General features: G+C 45.5%; 1 protein-coding gene across 3 annotated transcripts; it reads left to right on the top strand.

Annotated features, from left to right (window-relative positions):
• The first annotated feature begins 876 nt into the window (after positions 1-876).
• WDCP (WD repeat and coiled coil containing) lies at positions 877-16,102 on the top strand. 3 transcript variants are annotated; one of them, XM_088467290.1, is made up of 4 exons: positions 877-983; positions 7,952-9,872; positions 13,358-13,469; positions 14,650-16,102. In XM_088467290.1, the coding sequence occupies exons 2-4, from the start codon at positions 7,971-7,973 to the stop codon at positions 14,811-14,813; spliced, it is 2,178 nt and encodes a 725-aa protein (XP_088323416.1). In that variant the 5' UTR covers positions 877-983; positions 7,952-7,970; the 3' UTR covers positions 14,814-16,102. The 3 variants fall into 3 exon arrangements, with proteins under 3 accessions (XP_088323416.1, XP_088323417.1, XP_088323418.1); XM_088467291.1 differs by lacking the exon at positions 877-983 and adding an exon at positions 1,045-1,140; XM_088467292.1 differs by lacking the exon at positions 877-983 and adding an exon at positions 1,539-1,738.
• Positions 16,103-17,730: the final 1,628 nt, after the last annotated feature.

Genomic DNA, 17,730 nt, shown 5'->3' on the forward strand with positions numbered 1-17,730 from the left:
ATCTTAGGGCCTGATTCAGACCCGGTCACAAGCGCTCGCAATCGGGTCGATGGTGCCGGAGCCGGCTCCGTCGTGCGCATGCGCGAGACCCGGCTAGAGACGGGCAATCTGTCCCTCCGGGTCTCGCACCAAAGGGATACAGACAATGCAATATTTAATTAGTTCTATTGATAAGCAAGTAACGTTCTGATATCGATCTGGACCCTTTGATCGTTCAATCCTAGGCTGCTCTTGTTCTTATAGGGCATGATTCATAGGTGGACGCTTTTGTCGCAGCTGCTTCTACAAATTTATGCTAATGACACAGACGATGGTAACAGGTTGTCTACTGAGACGCCACCGGCTGTGGCTGTAAACCGCTGCAGTGTGCAAATAGTCGCACTGTTGAGCAATCATCGGCCGCACCATCGGCTCACAATGTCCAATGGTACATGGTTGCCAACACGCTGGCCTGCTGCCGACATGCCCGCCGACGAAAGCCGTACCCCCACAGTCACCATCTAGGAACGCCTATTGGAATTGCGTGAATCTCCATATAATTGATTCCGATCTACACCATAGAGATGAAAAATCAAGCATAATAATAATAATGAAGCCTGTTGCTAAAATGCAAGTGAAAAGTAACATGTATTAATTTAAGCACTTTGATAGAAGTAACATATCAGAAATAACATTCCCTATTTCTTCAATAACTACAGATTTAGTGAAGTGAGTCACTTGCTAGGTACAAAGTAAATGAAGATCTATAGTAAGTACACACATTATTTGTAGAAGATAAGGAAAATACAGTCTTTTCTGCCTAGTTCAACCAGTGTTGTTAAACATAGAGTCGCAATAAAGTTGAGTGAAAAACTGCGCCCGTTGCTAAGACGCAGACTGGGAGAGGACGGCAGTGTACGGAAGAAGGGAAACGCGCCAATCAGCAGGCAGTGTGTGAACCTTGACGTCACCGCTGTACGGACGGTGGAGGTGTGCAGGAGCAGGTGAGATCACGGTGCTGTTACCCGGCCTGTGCCCCAGGCGCAGCAGTAGATAACCGATAGCTGATCCAGATGCCTTATGGAGCATTGACCTTTCCGTGTACATGATTGTACCCCCCTCAGCGAAACTGTAGCTCTCCAGCTTTTGGAGCACTACAAGGTGAAGCATGTCCTTGTAGGGCATACTGGGACTTCAAGTGCTGCACAGGTTGCCTAAAAAACCTCCTGCAGTGGTTATATGTACATGCAATTGCCTACCCTCCAACATGACCCGTTCCATTAGGTACAAAATGCTCTGCTCCTGGACTTCCCACCTAATTTATAATTGCAGTCACCTGTGTTGAACTAGGTAATTGATGGGTCAGGTGTTTCAGCACAGGTGTCTGCAATCATAAATTAAGAGGGAAGACCAGGAGCAGAGCATTTTGTACCTAATGGAACGGGTCATGTTGGAGCATCTGCAATTGGCAATGCTCCTGGACTGTTGGTCACTATAGTAAACCTAAAGCTGGGTATGCTCTAGACGATTTGTTAAACTAGTTGTCATTTTCCGACAGATCGGAACGACAAATCGTCCAATCATCCAGTGTGTTCCCGTGGGGTCATATGCCTCCTCAGATCTGCCGTATGTGCTGCTCAATCTGAGGATCTAACTGACGACTCCATGCGGGGGAATGACGTATCGTGTGGTGTGTACGGGCCGCACGATATGTTTTTCGTCGCATCTGCCGTTCTCCGGGTACACGGATCGTCTAGTTGTGAGTACCCGGCTTAACCTTAGCAGAGGTAGCCTACATTCTGATATTTATATAATATCTATATCAGGGCCGGCTACAGGTATCTGAGCACCCTGTGTTGCGGCCCGGTACCATAGGTTATAATGACGTTATTCAGGCTGGGTTAAAGGCCAGCCCTCCGTCACTGGATGGGGTCCGGCACAGCTGCGGTGGTCCCCAACCTCCCGATTTGACCACCCGCGGGCCACGGGTGGAACAGCGGGACAGTACTGTCCCGCTGAAAATCAGGATGTTGTAGAGGGGTGCGCCCTCTATGGGTGGCACCCCTGTTCGACCGCACTGGTCGAACACCTTTAGAGCCGGCCTGATCTATATGATGCGTTATGTACTGTCCTGTCTCCATTATGCACAGTGGCAGTGGCGTGCTCCCACCGCAGAGACAGGACAGACCATGGGGGAGATTATTATATATTTTTTATTATTACCAGTTATTTATATAGCGCACACATATTCCGCAGCACTTTTACAGAGAATATTTGTCCAATCACATCAGTCCCTGCCCCATTGGAGCTTACAATCTATATTCCCTACCACATACACACTAGGGTTACATTTTGTTGGGTCCAATTAACCTACCGGTATATTTTTGGAGTGTGGGAGGAAACCCACGCAAGCACAGGGAGAATATACAAACTCCACACAGTTAGGGTCATAGTGGGAATCAAACCCACGACCTCAGTGCTGTGAGGCAACAATGCTAACAGTTACACCGTCTGTGCTGCCCACAGGTGGATCAATCCTAGGAGAGAGTTAAAGTACCAATCAGCTAGTAACTGTCATTTTTCAAACACAGCCTGTAAAATGACAGGAGCTGATTGGTTGGTACTTTATCTCTATCCAAGTTTTGATACATCTCTCCCAAGAGAGGAGAACCCTGCAATGCCGGCACAGGATAAGTATAGTGTGGTGGGTGTAGACCCAGAGTACAATGATTCCAAAACTACTAGTATTATATATTATGCATAAATTATTATAGTATATCTGCCACACTAAGCCATAATAATACTATTATTCTGCTTCTGATTTTCATACCTATTTCTCCAATATCAGTGACTTGAATTAAATGAAATCAACAGTGTTAATGAGTGCTTATACAAAACATGTGGCCCGTCACCAGCCCCAAGACCCTGATATTCTGCTGCCTTTACCCAAAATTATTGTTTGTTATTGAGAGGAACAATTTACAGCATTTTGCTACATGGCCCAGTCACTTGCAGTCTACTGGCCCAGACAATTAGTATACTGTATACGTTTAAACAAATAACTTTTTTTTTTCCTCTTAGATAATAACGTAACCATATATGTGGCAGCTATATTTCCCCAATTCAAAATGTGACTTTCAGACTCATACAAAAAAGTATCTATATGTGGTTAACCAGTGTCTGTCTGTCTGTCTGACTGTCTATCAATTATGATCTGTTTGTTAAGCTGGGCATACACGGCCAGATAAAATGTCAGACCGACAGACATTTTATCTGGCAGCCTGCCAGCCGCAGATGTCCGCGGCATACACATTGTATTAGCCGACATCTGCCCTCCGCCCCAGGGGGAGGAGACATTTTCCTGTTCCTTCCATGGGAAGGAACACATGAAATGTCTGTCTGTCGGACGCGGCTGGGCATACACTGCCCGATGCGGCCGACAGTTTACCGGTAAATATCGCATCGGACGGGCATGCTGGACAATCCGGCATGCCTGACCGAGCAATATTTAACCCTCTGTCGCCCCCCCCCCACGCTACAATTATCGGGGCGATCCGCGGATATAATATAAAGAGGGGCAATTATAGAACTTGGCATATGCCCCTCATTACTGCATAGGGTAACTCCAAAACAAATAAAATGCTGTCACCCTTTGCAAACAATCAGTCTGTCTAATACAGTTTACAAAATAAAATAAGTTACCTGTGCATCAGTTTTCATGAATATCCCCCACTGTGAATGTATTGCAAAGGCCCTCTCGGAATGTCATATATTTTTATTGTTCTAACTTTTAATTATTGTTTTGAATTTTTTGGGGGCAAAACTAATTTACTCGGGGTTATTCTACTGTTCTCCTCACCTCCCCTTCCCTAACCGCAAAATCCCCAGATGGCTTAAAGAGCTTAGTATGTCTTCCGTGTTGGGCGATAATGCAGATAGGCTTATAGCCTGCTATGATAACTGACTGGCATCTCTCCCTTCGGAAACGCCAGGGTGACCTGACACTGAATGGAGCAATTTCTTACTACTGCTAGGTAAGGTTCCTATTCCTTCTTTTTGTAGCTGTGTCGCTGTTTAGTGGTTGTTGAGTTTGCTGTGGCAGTGAGCTGGGTACCAGGGCTTATCTAAGCTTTTCTTCTTAGTGACTGTGTTACATCGACTGTCCCTGGGATATTATATCTTTTTGAACGGTACTCACCTGCAATGTTTGCCCTTGTGCCCTTTGAGTGGTTACAATGTGATAAGCTATAGGCATGAGATCTGTTACCTGGAATGATTGCAGTTTTTTTTGTTTTTTTTAAGCAAAAAAGCACCAAACATAAAAATATACTAAATGACATTTAAGAACGACCCGTGTCCTTCCCCAGGCAGCCCCTGACCGTTCCCCTCCTTAGGGTGCTGTGCAGTGCTATTCATACTGACCGTGGGATTAGAGACACTTTAGGCCTGAAGGTGAGTTGAATGCAATCGGCCATTAATCCCATTGAATTGTGTACATAGAACTAAATGAGTCCTTTTGCCGGTAGTAACTCATCTTTGCAGCGCACACGCCCTCTGTTCGTACGCTTGTCCTCAGAGCACTGGCACCTGCTCTATGCTTGCCGCAAATGATCTGTCTGGAAACAGGTCTATTTATGCTTCTGTCTAACTCTGCGTAGTGCCATTAACGCACCCTCATTGAACTTAGCCTATGTGAGAACATGCCCCGTTACCTCCCAGCTACTCCCCTTAAGTCGCAAGTGGAGACGCCAATGAAATGTGTGCAAAGTTGCATCGCCTGTTATTGTGTACGCTCAGTTGCGGAGCCTGCGCAGTGCAAAAACACGCCAGCTATTCTCTGCAAAGGGGCATGCTATACATCATCTGTGTGCATGAAGTCATCACCCATCCACAGCAATAATTTCCTTTTTTGTTATTTAAATCTTTCTGAATTTATTGGATAACGTTATTCTGGGTCAGTGATCCCATAATTGCAGTCCTATAGCAGGGCGACTCTGCACCTCTGTCTGGCACTCCCGGCACAGGTGACATCATGATGTCACAGAGCCAGTTCCAGGAGGAGCTGCGGAGGCGCAGGAAGGTGGCTATCGGCAAGGACGCGCCCTGCAACTTTCCTTGCTGCAGGGAGGCACCCCACAAGGTAGTACAGTGTGGCAGGGTGCTGCCAGGGTAGCAACCGTGCAGCTCCCTGGTACTTGAGCCCTGGACAGTGGCAGCGGTCGCACACCCCTTGCTAGATGGCTATGCATAATTGTATTATGCAATACATTATAACACTGACAAGATATAAGCATATACAATGGAGATGTTCTGGTCATGACTATTGCCGGGTTACTAGAGGTATAAATACAGTAATAAATGTACGGCATAGGTAGGCAATTCCAGGCACTCCTGCTGCATGAAATTACAATGTCCTGCATAGCCTGCCAGCCAGAGTTAAATAAGGACTCAAGAACTGGTAGTGATCAAAAATAATACTGTCACTTGCATTATGTGTACACAGTTAATATATACATATATATTTGGGGTGTGGTAAAAAGAGCAATATATCTTGTATAGTGCTATGCTAGATTGATGCATAGGTGGTTTCTAGGTGTATACTAAATAGGCTCCACCCACTTGTGTGACCTCACTCTTTGCAAAATTGCGGCATGATGGAAAGCAGAACAGTCCCCGATATCAAATACCAATCAGTTGTAGATTATCTTGTACAGAAAACTTGTATTGTTGTATAGATGTATCACAGCTTTACCTTTTGACATTACTGCCCCTTTAAGGATCCAGATGGAGCATTGCCTGGAGTGCACGCACACTGTAGAGGTGCTATTCGATGGCCTGACTGCTCAATTTTGAGGTTTCCAATGGTGTCTGTGCAGACTTTGTATATTTAGGGGTAAATTTACTAAAGTGAGAGTTTTTAGAAGTGAGTTTTAAAAGTGATGTTGCCCATAGCAACCAATAAAATTCTACTTGACATTTAACTAGCACCTTTTAGAAGATAATAGCTAGAATCTTATTGGTTGCTATAGGCAACATCATTTCTAAAACTCACTTCTAAAAACTCTCACTTTAGTAAATTTACCCCCTGGGATCTTGTTCGATTAGAAATCTTTGGATGGTTTGGTATTAGCAAACCGCGTGCACTTAAATCCAATGCTGGTAGTATCAATTAGAAGCCCAAAGTAAAGATATACCTGACGCGTTTCGTAACCGTTACTTCATCAGAGGGTTTTTTTTATTTTTTTTATCTTACTGTTGATTATTCCCACAAACTTTATGCAGTAGAATAAAAATAAGTGAGATAATTGTATGTGCTGTGCTTCCTACATTTATTCATGAATTGGCCACAGGGGCGTGAGTGTTCTTGATATAATATTTAAATCATAATTTTCATTATTTTAATGGGTTTTACGTTTTTTTGGGGTTTTTTTTGGCCAACTCACAATGTTTAACCAGTAACCCCAACGTAAACCTCATAGAAGCTCCCGCTCAACAACAAAACAGTAACACAAGGAGCGCTATCCACAATTATTCAGAAAATTTAATTAGACATTATAAATAAAAAAATCAGGAAAATCCCACAGAAAATATTCCACATCACAATACATAAAATAAAAATTAAACATAAAGGCCCTCATTCAGAGCCGTACGCTCTGAGCAGAGCGCACGCTCTGAATGAGGGCCGGTCTCCATTTTCATGGAGCGTCCTCCTGGACGCTCGTATAGCTGTGGGTCACCACCCACAGGCTATACGAGCGTGCTTTGTGATGGCCGCGATGGTCGAGACCATCGCGACCATCGAAATTGCGAGCCGGAGCCTGCGGTTGAGGTTTTCAACCGCAAGCTCCGGAGTGATTTTGGCTCTATCAGAGCCAAAATCACTCCCACTGACATCACTAGTGATGTCAGTGGGCCGGCTTCTGACGGGAGGCATTCCCGTGGGAACGCCCCCGTCAGGGAGGCACGCCCACCAAAGGGGGCGTGCTGTCAATCAACATTGACAGCACGCCCCCTTTGATCGGACACAACGAGCGAAGGACTTTCCTTCGCTCGTCGCGTCTGGCGCATGCGCACGACGGAGCTCCCTCCGTCGTGCGCATGCTCAGTGCATAACTTCGACCCACTTGCGAGCGGACAGCCGCTCGCGAGTGGGTCTGAATCAGGCCCATAATCTAATACACATTAAGGTAATCAATATCACCTGTAATGAATAGCAGCAAAAAATGAACAATTGATACAGCGTTGTTAGACCATACATGGATAGAACCATATATTCCCTCATCCACTGTGGAATAATCACACAATACACATACAATGATATCTTAATTGACCTTAGAACTTTCAGTTGACATGATAAGTTGTTAGTGGTATCTGAACAATTTGATTAGGTAATTATTCAGACCTGGTAATTGAGTACCTGACTAAGAGATAAATTGGACATAAACAATGTGTAAACATTTTTTAAAAATATATATATAACAGTCTCGCATCTTGAGGCACTGTCCTTACTCTCGTCAAAGCGCAGGGATAAAACACAGCCTTTGGTTCTACAGCCTTGCTGATAGCTCTCTCCTCTACAAGCTGTTGGTGGGGATGGAATACAGAAATGATTGGGGCTTCTACTGGCTAAATAGCATGTGTTGTTCAAAAAGAGACAACATGGCAAGGTGGCGGCCTTGGACTCAAAATTGAAAGCACGTTTTGCACTTCATATAAGTGGCGCTTTACATTTTGAAGTCAAACCTGCCGAGAAGCGAGCCGCCACTTTGTAAACACACCCCGACAACTGTAGTGCTGACTTGCAGAGCTATAATGATCTGTGTGCAGAATAAATAACCTCTCCCCATATGTTTTACTGAATGTTTATAGAGATGGTATGTGAAAAAAAAAAAGTAGACCCTTCCTACAAGTGACTATATATATATATATATATATATTTTTTTTTTTTTCTTCTTTTTGTTTGTATCTGCAGATGTTCTGTGTAATAAAGGATGGAGTTAGGAAAGGGAAAACTTCTGCGAAGTGGCCTCAATGCTTTGTACCAAGCGATCCACCCTGTGCACGGCTTAGCCTGGACAGACGGCAAGCAAGTCATCCTGACCGCTTTACACCTGCAAAATGAAGACCCCAAGTTTGGCAACTCCGTGGTGATCGGGCAGTTTGAACATGTCCATGGACTCTACTGGGGCCCAGCGCACTCCGGGGACATCCCAGCTCTGCTGGCTGTTCAGCACAAGAAACACGTCACTGTCTGGCAACTGTATTATAATAATTCGGAAAAGAACAAGTTGGTTGTTTCCCAGACGTGTGAAGTTGGGGATCCCCTCCCTGTGCTCCCGCAAGGCTGTGTGTGGCACCCAAGCAAGGACATATTGGTCATTTTAACTAAACGGGATGTCTCGGTCTTGTACTCCGCGCGGTCCGACAATGCCAGTGTTAAAGCTGACATTAAGAGCACAGGTGTTGTCCATTGCGCGTGCTGGACTAAAGATGGAGGCCGTTTGGTTGTCGCCATCAGCAGTGCACTTCACTCCTACATATGGGACAGCAAGAACAAAGTCTTAAACGCTTGTACTTTTTGCCCGATATTCGATGTTGGTGGATACATTTGTGCTATCGAATCAACTGTGGATTCACAAGTGGCCGTGGCCACGGAGCTTCCACTAGACCGGTTATGTGTGCTAAATGCCGGCCTAGCATTCGATGTCCCAGCAGCTTCCGAAATCTCGTTCTCTGCCCAACCAGCCTTGCTGCTCATGGACGAAGAATTCTCTTTAGATGTTGGGCGAAAGTCAACTGACTCTGGGACTTCTTTGTCCACGGATTCTCCAGTCACTTCTCCGGGAACTTTGGATCTAACCCACATCTTGGTTAACCAAAAATCTGACCTCAGCCCACTTCTTAACTTGAAACACAAGGACTACATAACCGGCAGCGGGCAGGACTCTTCTCATCTTATCCTTGTGAACTTCGAGAAAAAAGTGACTTCCACGCGGAAAGTGAGCATCCCCGGTATCCTGGTCCCGGACATGTTGGCCTTTGACCACGGGGCCCACATTGTGGCTGTTGCCTCCAACACATGTAGCCATGTCCTTGTGTATTCATTAACCTCCACAAACATGCCCAATATTCAGCAAATCCAACTGGAAAAGAACGAGCGACCCAAAGGCTTGTACTTCCTGACGGAAAAGATGTTGCTGGTGTTGGTCGGAAGGCAGAAAACCTGCGACCCAGCGTTTCTACCCTCCTCCAGCTCTGATAAGTACATCATTCGTTTGATGGTGAAAGAGGTCATGTTTGACGAAGACTCCTCCACTTCTTCCACCGATATTCCAAGTGCACATTCTAGCTATGACTCCTCCATGATCTCACACGGGAAGAAGAGATACGTGAACAGCTTTTTCAAAGACGAGCACCCCCCATCTAGCTGTGATATACTGATCCCTGGGAGCAACGCCGGGCGCCATGTTCTCAGCAAAAAGCAGCTGATTGAGGAGATTCGAAGCTACAACTGTGATCAAAGTCTAACCTCTACTGCACGTGACTTTGAGGATAGAAGGAACTCCATGCCAGTGCACAACTTGGACACCGAGCCTAAGAATCGGGCCGTCTCCCTGGGCCTGGAGGCGCACCGTAAGCCGGCTAGCAGGCCAACATCGCCTAAACTGGAGTACCAGTCAAGCCACAAACTGCCCAACTTAACGAAGAACTGCACCCCGCTCCCTGGCCAAGACATCCAGCACATGTCCCGGAACCTGGAGCGTCTCTGTTGCAACATGGCGAATTTGCAGCAGCGGCTTTTGGATCTAAATGAGATGGCGCAAAACGGAAGAAAGTCTTATTTGTCCTACCCCCCAGTTAAGGAGTCTCCGTATGTGACTATAATATGCCAGGTAATTATAGGAGGCTGTCCACTGCTGGGATTTGTACAGCAGATTGCTGGGAATTGTCTGTGGCGTTTATCCACTGAAGGGATTACATTATAAAGGTGGAAAGTGATGGGATAGGATTATAAAGCCAGGGGCTCTGAGAGGGTCCTGCGTGGTCTGCCACGGGGCTCATGGTGTAGCATTTACTACCTATTACTACAATAGTTTAGAATCAACTAAATATTATTTTAGTGAGCTTTTTATATCCAAAACCTATTTAGTTTTCCGCAGAGTCCTTCTATATATATATATTCTACAGCAGGACAGTTTGATCTAGATTGCTACTCTATTTATGTAGCTATCAGGTATAACACTTGTGCCTTACTGCTCTCTGGGGTATGCATTGATTAGGATTTTTTTGACACATTTATGTACGCGAGAAGACAGCTTTATAAGCGTTGGTTATTATATTGTTCTATTTCTAGTTTTCTCATTATTTGTAACTGCTCATTCAGCCCTCTGACAAGGCGGCTTGTGCCTTGCTTCCTCCATCAAGAATATTCTCAAGGGCAGGTATTAAAACCCAAATATATTTGTGTTACTGCATTAGAATATGGTACATAGGTGAAGGAAGATGGTTGCATCTGATTACAAGGCTTGGCTGTCCAGCTGACAATCTAATTGCCGCTCTCTAGAGATTTCTTGCGTTCTGTTTCTTCATCATATTTATATTATAGCAGGTGTTGTTGTATTCACACAAACATTCATGCCATGCTTTCTGTTGGAGGTACAACAGTTACAGGAAACTGGGGGGGATATGTAATAGCCTGCGACTTGAGGCTTCGGCGAGATTCCAGAGGAGTCTGGCCGGTTGTCTTAAAGAGGCAATCATCTAACAGGAAAAACAGATTAGTTCTGCCTTTTAAATGATTGGCACTTTTTAAAACTTCGTTCAGACGCGCCAGGATCTCGACGAAACCTGCAATTCGCAGGCTATGACCTACCCCACCCCATGGTCTGTTTTGTCCTGGAGTGTGAAATATAGGGAATAAATACTGTGAGTTAAAGACTTATATTAAGTTTTGTTGTGTAGCTCTAACATGAACCGTTTCCTAAAGTAATTACATATCCCTTAGTGTCTGTACAAGAGCACAGGTACCCCTTAGGTGTGTAAGAAATGTACCAATTGCCCCTTTATGTCTATAAATATTAGCTAAGTACCTCCTGCACCCAAGTAGTCTACTTTTGTCTGACTGATTCCCGCTATGAATGTTTGCCTATTGTAATAAGCAGTGAGCCTGGGTGAACAGATCTGTGAGGCTTGGGTACAGTTCAGGAGAGGTTATGGCTGATTCAGAGGAGGCTGCAGCTTCGTCCCAAGATTACTGACTAACGAGATTATCTCGGGCTGCTACGCTGCTTCATTACATCGTTCTATGGATTCTCGATGTTACTCATCATTGTGGCCTCCGAACGTAGGGCTTGATTTAGAGGTGGACGCAAATCCCATCGAGGTTGTGATCACGTACGCAGTGCTTGTGCGAAAATATGCAAAGGTTGCTACCAATGGGTTTTATATTGAGACGCCCACTAGCGCCGTCCCAAGCCCGCCGCTTTCTTACTCAGACGCACCATCTGTCGCACGTTGGTCGCAGCATCGATGTCCTGAGCAACACTGCGATCGCTTAGAATGTCTGCCGGAGCCTTAACCACTGCATACGAATTTACAGACACTGTCGCGACACACCTGCGTTTCAGGGCCGGATTAAGGGCCACTTGGGCCTGGGGCTGAAAAAGTTCAAGGGCCTACTTTGAGAATGGGATGAGCTGTGTGGATGTGGCCCCAAAATGGATTATTTTGTGAGAAAACTAGAAATTCCATTTTAATACTTAAGATTTATGGCAAATTGTTGCCAACTAGGCAGCTGGTCCTCATAATGCTGCCATGACGATGGGCCTTTTTTATGTGGAGGCCTGGAGCTGTAGTTCCATCCGCCCCATTGTTAATCTGGCCCTGCTGCGTTTGAGTCCCCGGACCTCCCCCACGTCCGTTACCACCCACAGGGCCCAGGGCTAGAATTCTTCGGAAGGTGCCCCCCCCAAAGAATATAAAAATAAAAAATGGGGTCCCCTCTCCCAAGGAGCAGGCTATTCCCCACACTCCTGGGCAGTGGGTGTCAGTTTAACATGTAAAGAATAGATCATAATATTGACAAACTACAGGTGCCAGCAAGCCTGGTACAACTGGCGACCATAGCATACCCAGTATTTGATGAATAAAGAATTTCCAACAGATCAGGAACATCGATGGTTGCTTACCATCGGTTTTTGATGTCCATCCCTATTTTTTGTCTCAGAGACTGCAAAGTCCAATAAAATCCTGGGGTCCATGAAAAGGTGGATTTTCATGTCTAACAAACGTTTTGTACCAAAGACAAGGAGCCTGATTCAGTACGGATCGCTATTGCGATTACGCACGCCGACAGCTGATTGTTGCATACTGCGCAAGCGTATGCATCGCAGTGCGTGAAGGCTCCACTGCGATCATACTGCGATCGCAGAGACTACGCAGACCCATCACAGAGTGATTGACAGGAAGTGAGCGTTTGGGGCAGCGAATCACAGGCGTGTCAGTACGTTTGAATGCTGTTACAGGGGCGTGCATAAATTAGCCACTGTGACGGCATACGCAGCTTGAGTACTCGCTGCGTGCGACGAGATTAGCAATTTCTGAGTAAGGTCAGACCTGTTGTAATTGTGCGTGAGGAGCCGATGTTACTCGATGTTCTCTATAAACGCAGGACTGCAAGGTATTACGGATGTGCGAAAGCGGTGGTGGGTGTCTCTATGCTGGCTATGGGCGTCTCTATAATAGCTTTGCGATTGCAGTCATTACCATATTTTCGCAATGGACCTGCGTGCTTAATCGCAGCTGAGATTGTAATAGCGATCCGCAATGAACCAGGGCCAAGGTGTGAACAATGGGACATGGAAGAAATATGTATTACTATGTACATAGGGAGAGGGAGTGTAACTGTGGAATCTCTTACCACATAAGGTGCTGGTGACAATTTCAATAAACGACTTCAAGAGTAAATTTCATCTCCAATTAGAATATAGGAAAACTTTCAACTTTTCCGACTCACTTGAAGCACAAATTCTCTGATAGCTCGTTCTGCTCCCATTTACCAAGTCGTGAGATATTTGTATAAAGACTACATAGGAATTGTAGCTGAGGTAAAATAAAACCTCCATGTTGTTTTTCGTTTAATGTTCTATATTGAGAATGAAATACCAGCCATGGACTCCCAATGGAAGAGTGCCCCCTAAAGGCAAGTTATTGTAACGCAGGGCAGCTTCTGCTGAAGAGCTCTGATACACCTTAAGGCGGCCATGTTTTACTCAACACCAGATCTACAAATCATCTATTGCACTTCAAATAAATACATTTTTCATCTGTTCCCTTTTACGAAACTGATAACTGTGTTTTTGTCTCCTGGCCACAAAAGTACCACTCGGACTGCCCTCCGGTAAAGAAGTGTATCCTTCTGTGCGACAGCAAGCTGCGGCTCCACACCCTGCAGGAACTCTTCTGTCTGTCGCTGGTGGAGATGCAGCTGGGTGCGTTACCTTTGTGAATTTTGCATAGAGAAAGTGGTGACAACAGTAATCCATTACCAATCCTATCATGTCATTATTATTATTATTATTATTATGCCATTTTGGTTTATTTGGTACTAAGGGGTCTATTTACTAAGCAGTTTTAGGAGACAGAATGAAAAGTGATAAGTCTGTGATAAGGTGCCAGCCAATCAGCTCCCAACTGTCATTTTTCAAACACAGCCTGTGAGATGACAGTTAGGAGCTGATTGGCTGGCACCTTATCACTTTTCACTCTGTCTCCTAACACTGCTTAGTAACTAGACCCCTAAGTTACCTTCCGTAAGTCCTAAGCCTTTATCATTATGTATCACCGCTTGTATGCCAGTATTTTGTAAACCATATAAGTGACACATGACCGCTGCACATCAGTGAAAAATATGGTGCAAAGCAGGGATGCAGTCAGGGAGCCGACGGTCAAAAATGCCGACTACCGGCTTCTCGACTGTCAAATCGCGGCAAGGCACTAATGACAGGCATCGAAATCCCGACGCCTGTCATTAGATCCACGCCGGGAGCCCGACGCCCGGCTTACCGAACGAAGGTAAGCCGGGCGCGGACAGCCGCGGGGATAAAGGGTTAGGTTTTAGGGCTCCTGGGAGGACTTAGGGTTAGGCACCGCCCGAGGAGGGGTAGGTTTAGGGAAGGGGGTTTAGGGTTAGGCACCCCTGGGGGCAGGTTAGGGTTAGGCACCCCCTGGGAGACTTGGGTTTAGGCTGCGGGGACGGGGGGGGGTTAGGTTTAGACACCCCTAAAGGACGGTTAGGGGGGGGGGGGGGAGTAGGGTTACTAAATACTTACCTTTGGAGCTGCCAGTCTGCGTCAGGATTTCATACCGATCCCCTTTGCAACCTGAGCTAAGTGGCCCTAAATTGTTGGCCCTATGAAGTTACACCCTGATGTGTCTGGGAGATTAGGGGAAGATGTATTGGGTTACCTCTGGCATGTTTATTGGAACATAAATAATTGCACAAGTAGCATAGTGGACAACCCTCCGTTGCTGCAGTCTCTCTTGGGATTCAGACCAATGCTATACAGTGATGTGCAGCAGACTTCCCATGTTCCAATCAATAAGCCGATATATCACTATCCGTCCATCAAGGACAATGTTGACGATATTTTTTATTTTATTTTTTTTCAGGTTCCTCTTGTTGGATCACTCTGACAGCAGACAGCGAAGGCTTCATCCCGTTAGCATTTTCAGCCAATCAGGAACTGTATATCAGGGACGCCAGGAGCACACCACGCTCGCCACTGAGTGCAGACAGCGTGCATGGCGCGGAGCCCCCCAGCAGGATCACTTAACGTGGGCTGTCTGCACCGAGCCTGCCGGCTGTGGGGTTTAACTGTATACTGGACTTGGGGCTCTAGTGCCCACCTCCTACAAGATCATTTATTTCAAAAATATATCTATATATAAAAAAATAAATCTTATGGGAATGTGCTGTAAAGCCCAGACTGATGTGAGGGATTCCTTATTACCTCCGGTGCTGCCTGGATGTTGCCCCAGTGTTTTGTGGTGTACACGTCTGCGATCACTTGGGCCTGAGAACCGGACGTACGAGAAATTGGTGCATCCGCAAACATGGAGAATATTACAGAGCTCAGCGGTCGATCCTACTTAAGGGATTTGCTCCTTTGTTTGAAACATTATCAGTGTTTGTACTGTGGTGATTTTACTGGTACTGACACTCGTCGGGGTTTGCAGTATTTATCTTTAGACATGGAAGTGCTATTTAACATGCATGACGTATGTATGTTTCGTTTACAGAAACCAAATGCATGTTCCTGGACTGATAGTATTTGAGGACTACATGCAGGAGACTGTCAGCTGCTATTCATACTAAACCTGTAGCCACAGCGCAAAAGCGCCTTTGGACCACCTGCGCGCCTCCATTTGTTCAAGCGCACTTAGATTTCTTCCAATGTGCATATGTCTGCAGAGCAAGATGAGTACAGTTGTGGGAGGAAGGGATTTGCGCAGGCAGAAGGGAGCAGTCAGGCACTGTGATGGCATTGCTAGTAGGTGCTCTGCTTCATTGGTGTTGCCTGCTGTGCGGATTGGGGCAAGCTCATTCCTGTTCCTCAAGTAGGGCTCGAAATTTAGCACTGGCAAAGATCAGGTTCTTTTGCACTTGCTTTTTGCATTCCAGTGGAGAAACGCGCTTCAGGCAATGTAACAAAACGCGTCACACACATTTCCAACTGTAATAAAGTCAGCCCCGTGACACCAAACTGTCGAGAACCTATAAATCATAGGAGTCTAAACGCAGTATTATTTAAGGCGCAATTAAGTGTATTTGATTAAAAGGGTAGTAGTAAAGGTATAATAGGGGACACTTTATTTTTCAGATGTCTCCTTCTCTCCGTACATACTGGCACACTTTTACTTGGCACATCAAGGCACGCGTTACAGAACCAAGGCATTTTACCGTTGGTATGCTTAAATCACCTCCAGTGCAGGCAACCAAGTTGTAACCAGTATTATTTATCTGCATGCAGCTTACTCTGTTTACTAGGACTTACAAAGGTCATTGAGTTATGAGGCACTTTGTGGCTCATGCCTCAGGAATGTCACGAGTTTCTAGTTAACTGATTTATATTGTCATGAATGTGGAGTTACACCCAAGTGTCATGCAGGTAAATTTTAATGAGGTAGAAAGTCTGACTTAACAAAATGATCAGACTCAACACGGTTGGTTAATAAACTGAGATGGCACCCTGACCCAATTAATCTAGGGGATATTTGCCCTGAGCTTCGTACTGAATTCACCTGGGCACGATGAATTACCCGAAATAAAACCAGCATCTTACAGCATTTGGTTTATTGAGCTCACATTGCAATCAAATCGGGAGTTCTGGAGCAGATCAGTGTCTCCTGGATGAAATAGTTCCTCTGTCTGGGACCACGTAGGGGACTGTCTGATGGACAATCCTTTAATGTGTTAAGCTAGGTACACACTGGGCGATCTGTCATTAAGGGATAGATCTGGCCGTAAGGGCGGTCAGTCGACCTCCTGTACACTTGCTGCAGGCACTGCCCGCTCAACTTCAAATGCCCGTCTAGTTGTGATGTCGGGGAACAAATGTCGAGTGGCCGATTGGAACGTCTGCGTAGCTTACCTGATAGGCGGATGTGTCTACAGTTCCGATGGCACAGTGTGTACCCAGCTTTAGAGTGCACTGCAAACACCAATGCTAATGTAACCCAGTCCTAAGAGTTGGGGACAAATGTAGTAGCCTGCGGGTTGCAGAAATTGCCGAGGTTTCTCCAGTTTAGTCACGAGAGTTAAAGCTGCAATATTTTAAGGGCATAACAAAACTAACTAAATTGTTGAAATCTCCGCACTTTCCACAACCCATAAACCCTTGGAGTCTGTGGTTCACTGTAGAGACAAAAATGGTAATGATTGTGGTTAAGGGGTCTACTTACTAAGCAGTGTTAGGAGAAGTGAAAAGTGATAAGGTACCAGCCAATCAGCTCCTAACTGCCATCTCACAGGCTGTGTTTGAAAAATGACAGTTGGGAGCTGATTGGCTGGCACCTTATCACTTTTCACTCTGTCTCCTGCTTAGTAAATAGACCCCTTATTCTCAAATAGAAAGGAATGGGCTTCAGCCCGCCCAGCCAGTGTTGATTTGGCAAAGCGTAAGCAGGTACAAGGACAGCAGTGAATGTGACCCTGATTGTAAGCCCTGGAATGGTGCTTTCATTTCTTATGTGAGTAACAATATATCCACTATGAGAATGTAACTGAATGTACCCGTCATGTATTCATTTTCTAATTCGGATATTTGCTGTCTTCCGATCCATGTCTTCTGCTGTGTGACCCCAGGGGGGGGGGAGGTATGAGTGTGGTTGAAAAATAAAGCTGAGTGATCTACGCCCAACCAACCATGCGAATGTCTGTCCGTGCAGAGTTATTCCACAATACTCAGCGTATCTCGTACATATTACTGTACTGCAGCATCTTACAGCAAACCAAGGATTCTTTTCCACAGATACCCCAGGAAACCGATGACGTGAAGGTTTGTTATCATAACACATGCTAAAGGGGGAAGGCCCCAGATAATATGTGGTTTTACTGGGTGTATGGATGAAAGCGTGCCTGTCACATTGAAAGGCAGCCGTGCTGTACTGTGAGAGTGCAGCCTGTCTGTTCACTGGTGACATCACTGATCTGTTCACTGGTGACATCACTAACCTAAAATAAAAATGTCT

The sequence above is a fragment of the Taudactylus pleione genome, unplaced genomic scaffold (genome assembly GCF_031769625.1).
Source record: "Taudactylus pleione unplaced genomic scaffold, aTauple2 ptg000070l, whole genome shotgun sequence".
In the NCBI taxonomy this organism is placed as follows: domain Eukaryota; kingdom Metazoa; phylum Chordata; class Amphibia; order Anura; family Myobatrachidae; genus Taudactylus; species Taudactylus pleione.

Bases quoted from the DNA above. Each gene is read 5' to 3' on its own strand.
- WDCP (XM_088467290.1), top strand. From the start codon at position 7,971: ATGGAGTTAGGAAAGGGAAAACTTCTGCGAAGTGGCCTCAATGCTTTG. The intron at 9,873-13,357 runs GTAATTATAGGA...TGGCCACAAAAG, and splicing joins ATGTGACTATAATATGCCAG to TACCACTCGGACTGCCCTCC. The intron at 13,470-14,649 runs GTGCGTTACCTT...ATTTTTTTTCAG, and splicing joins GCTGGTGGAGATGCAGCTGG to GTTCCTCTTGTTGGATCACT.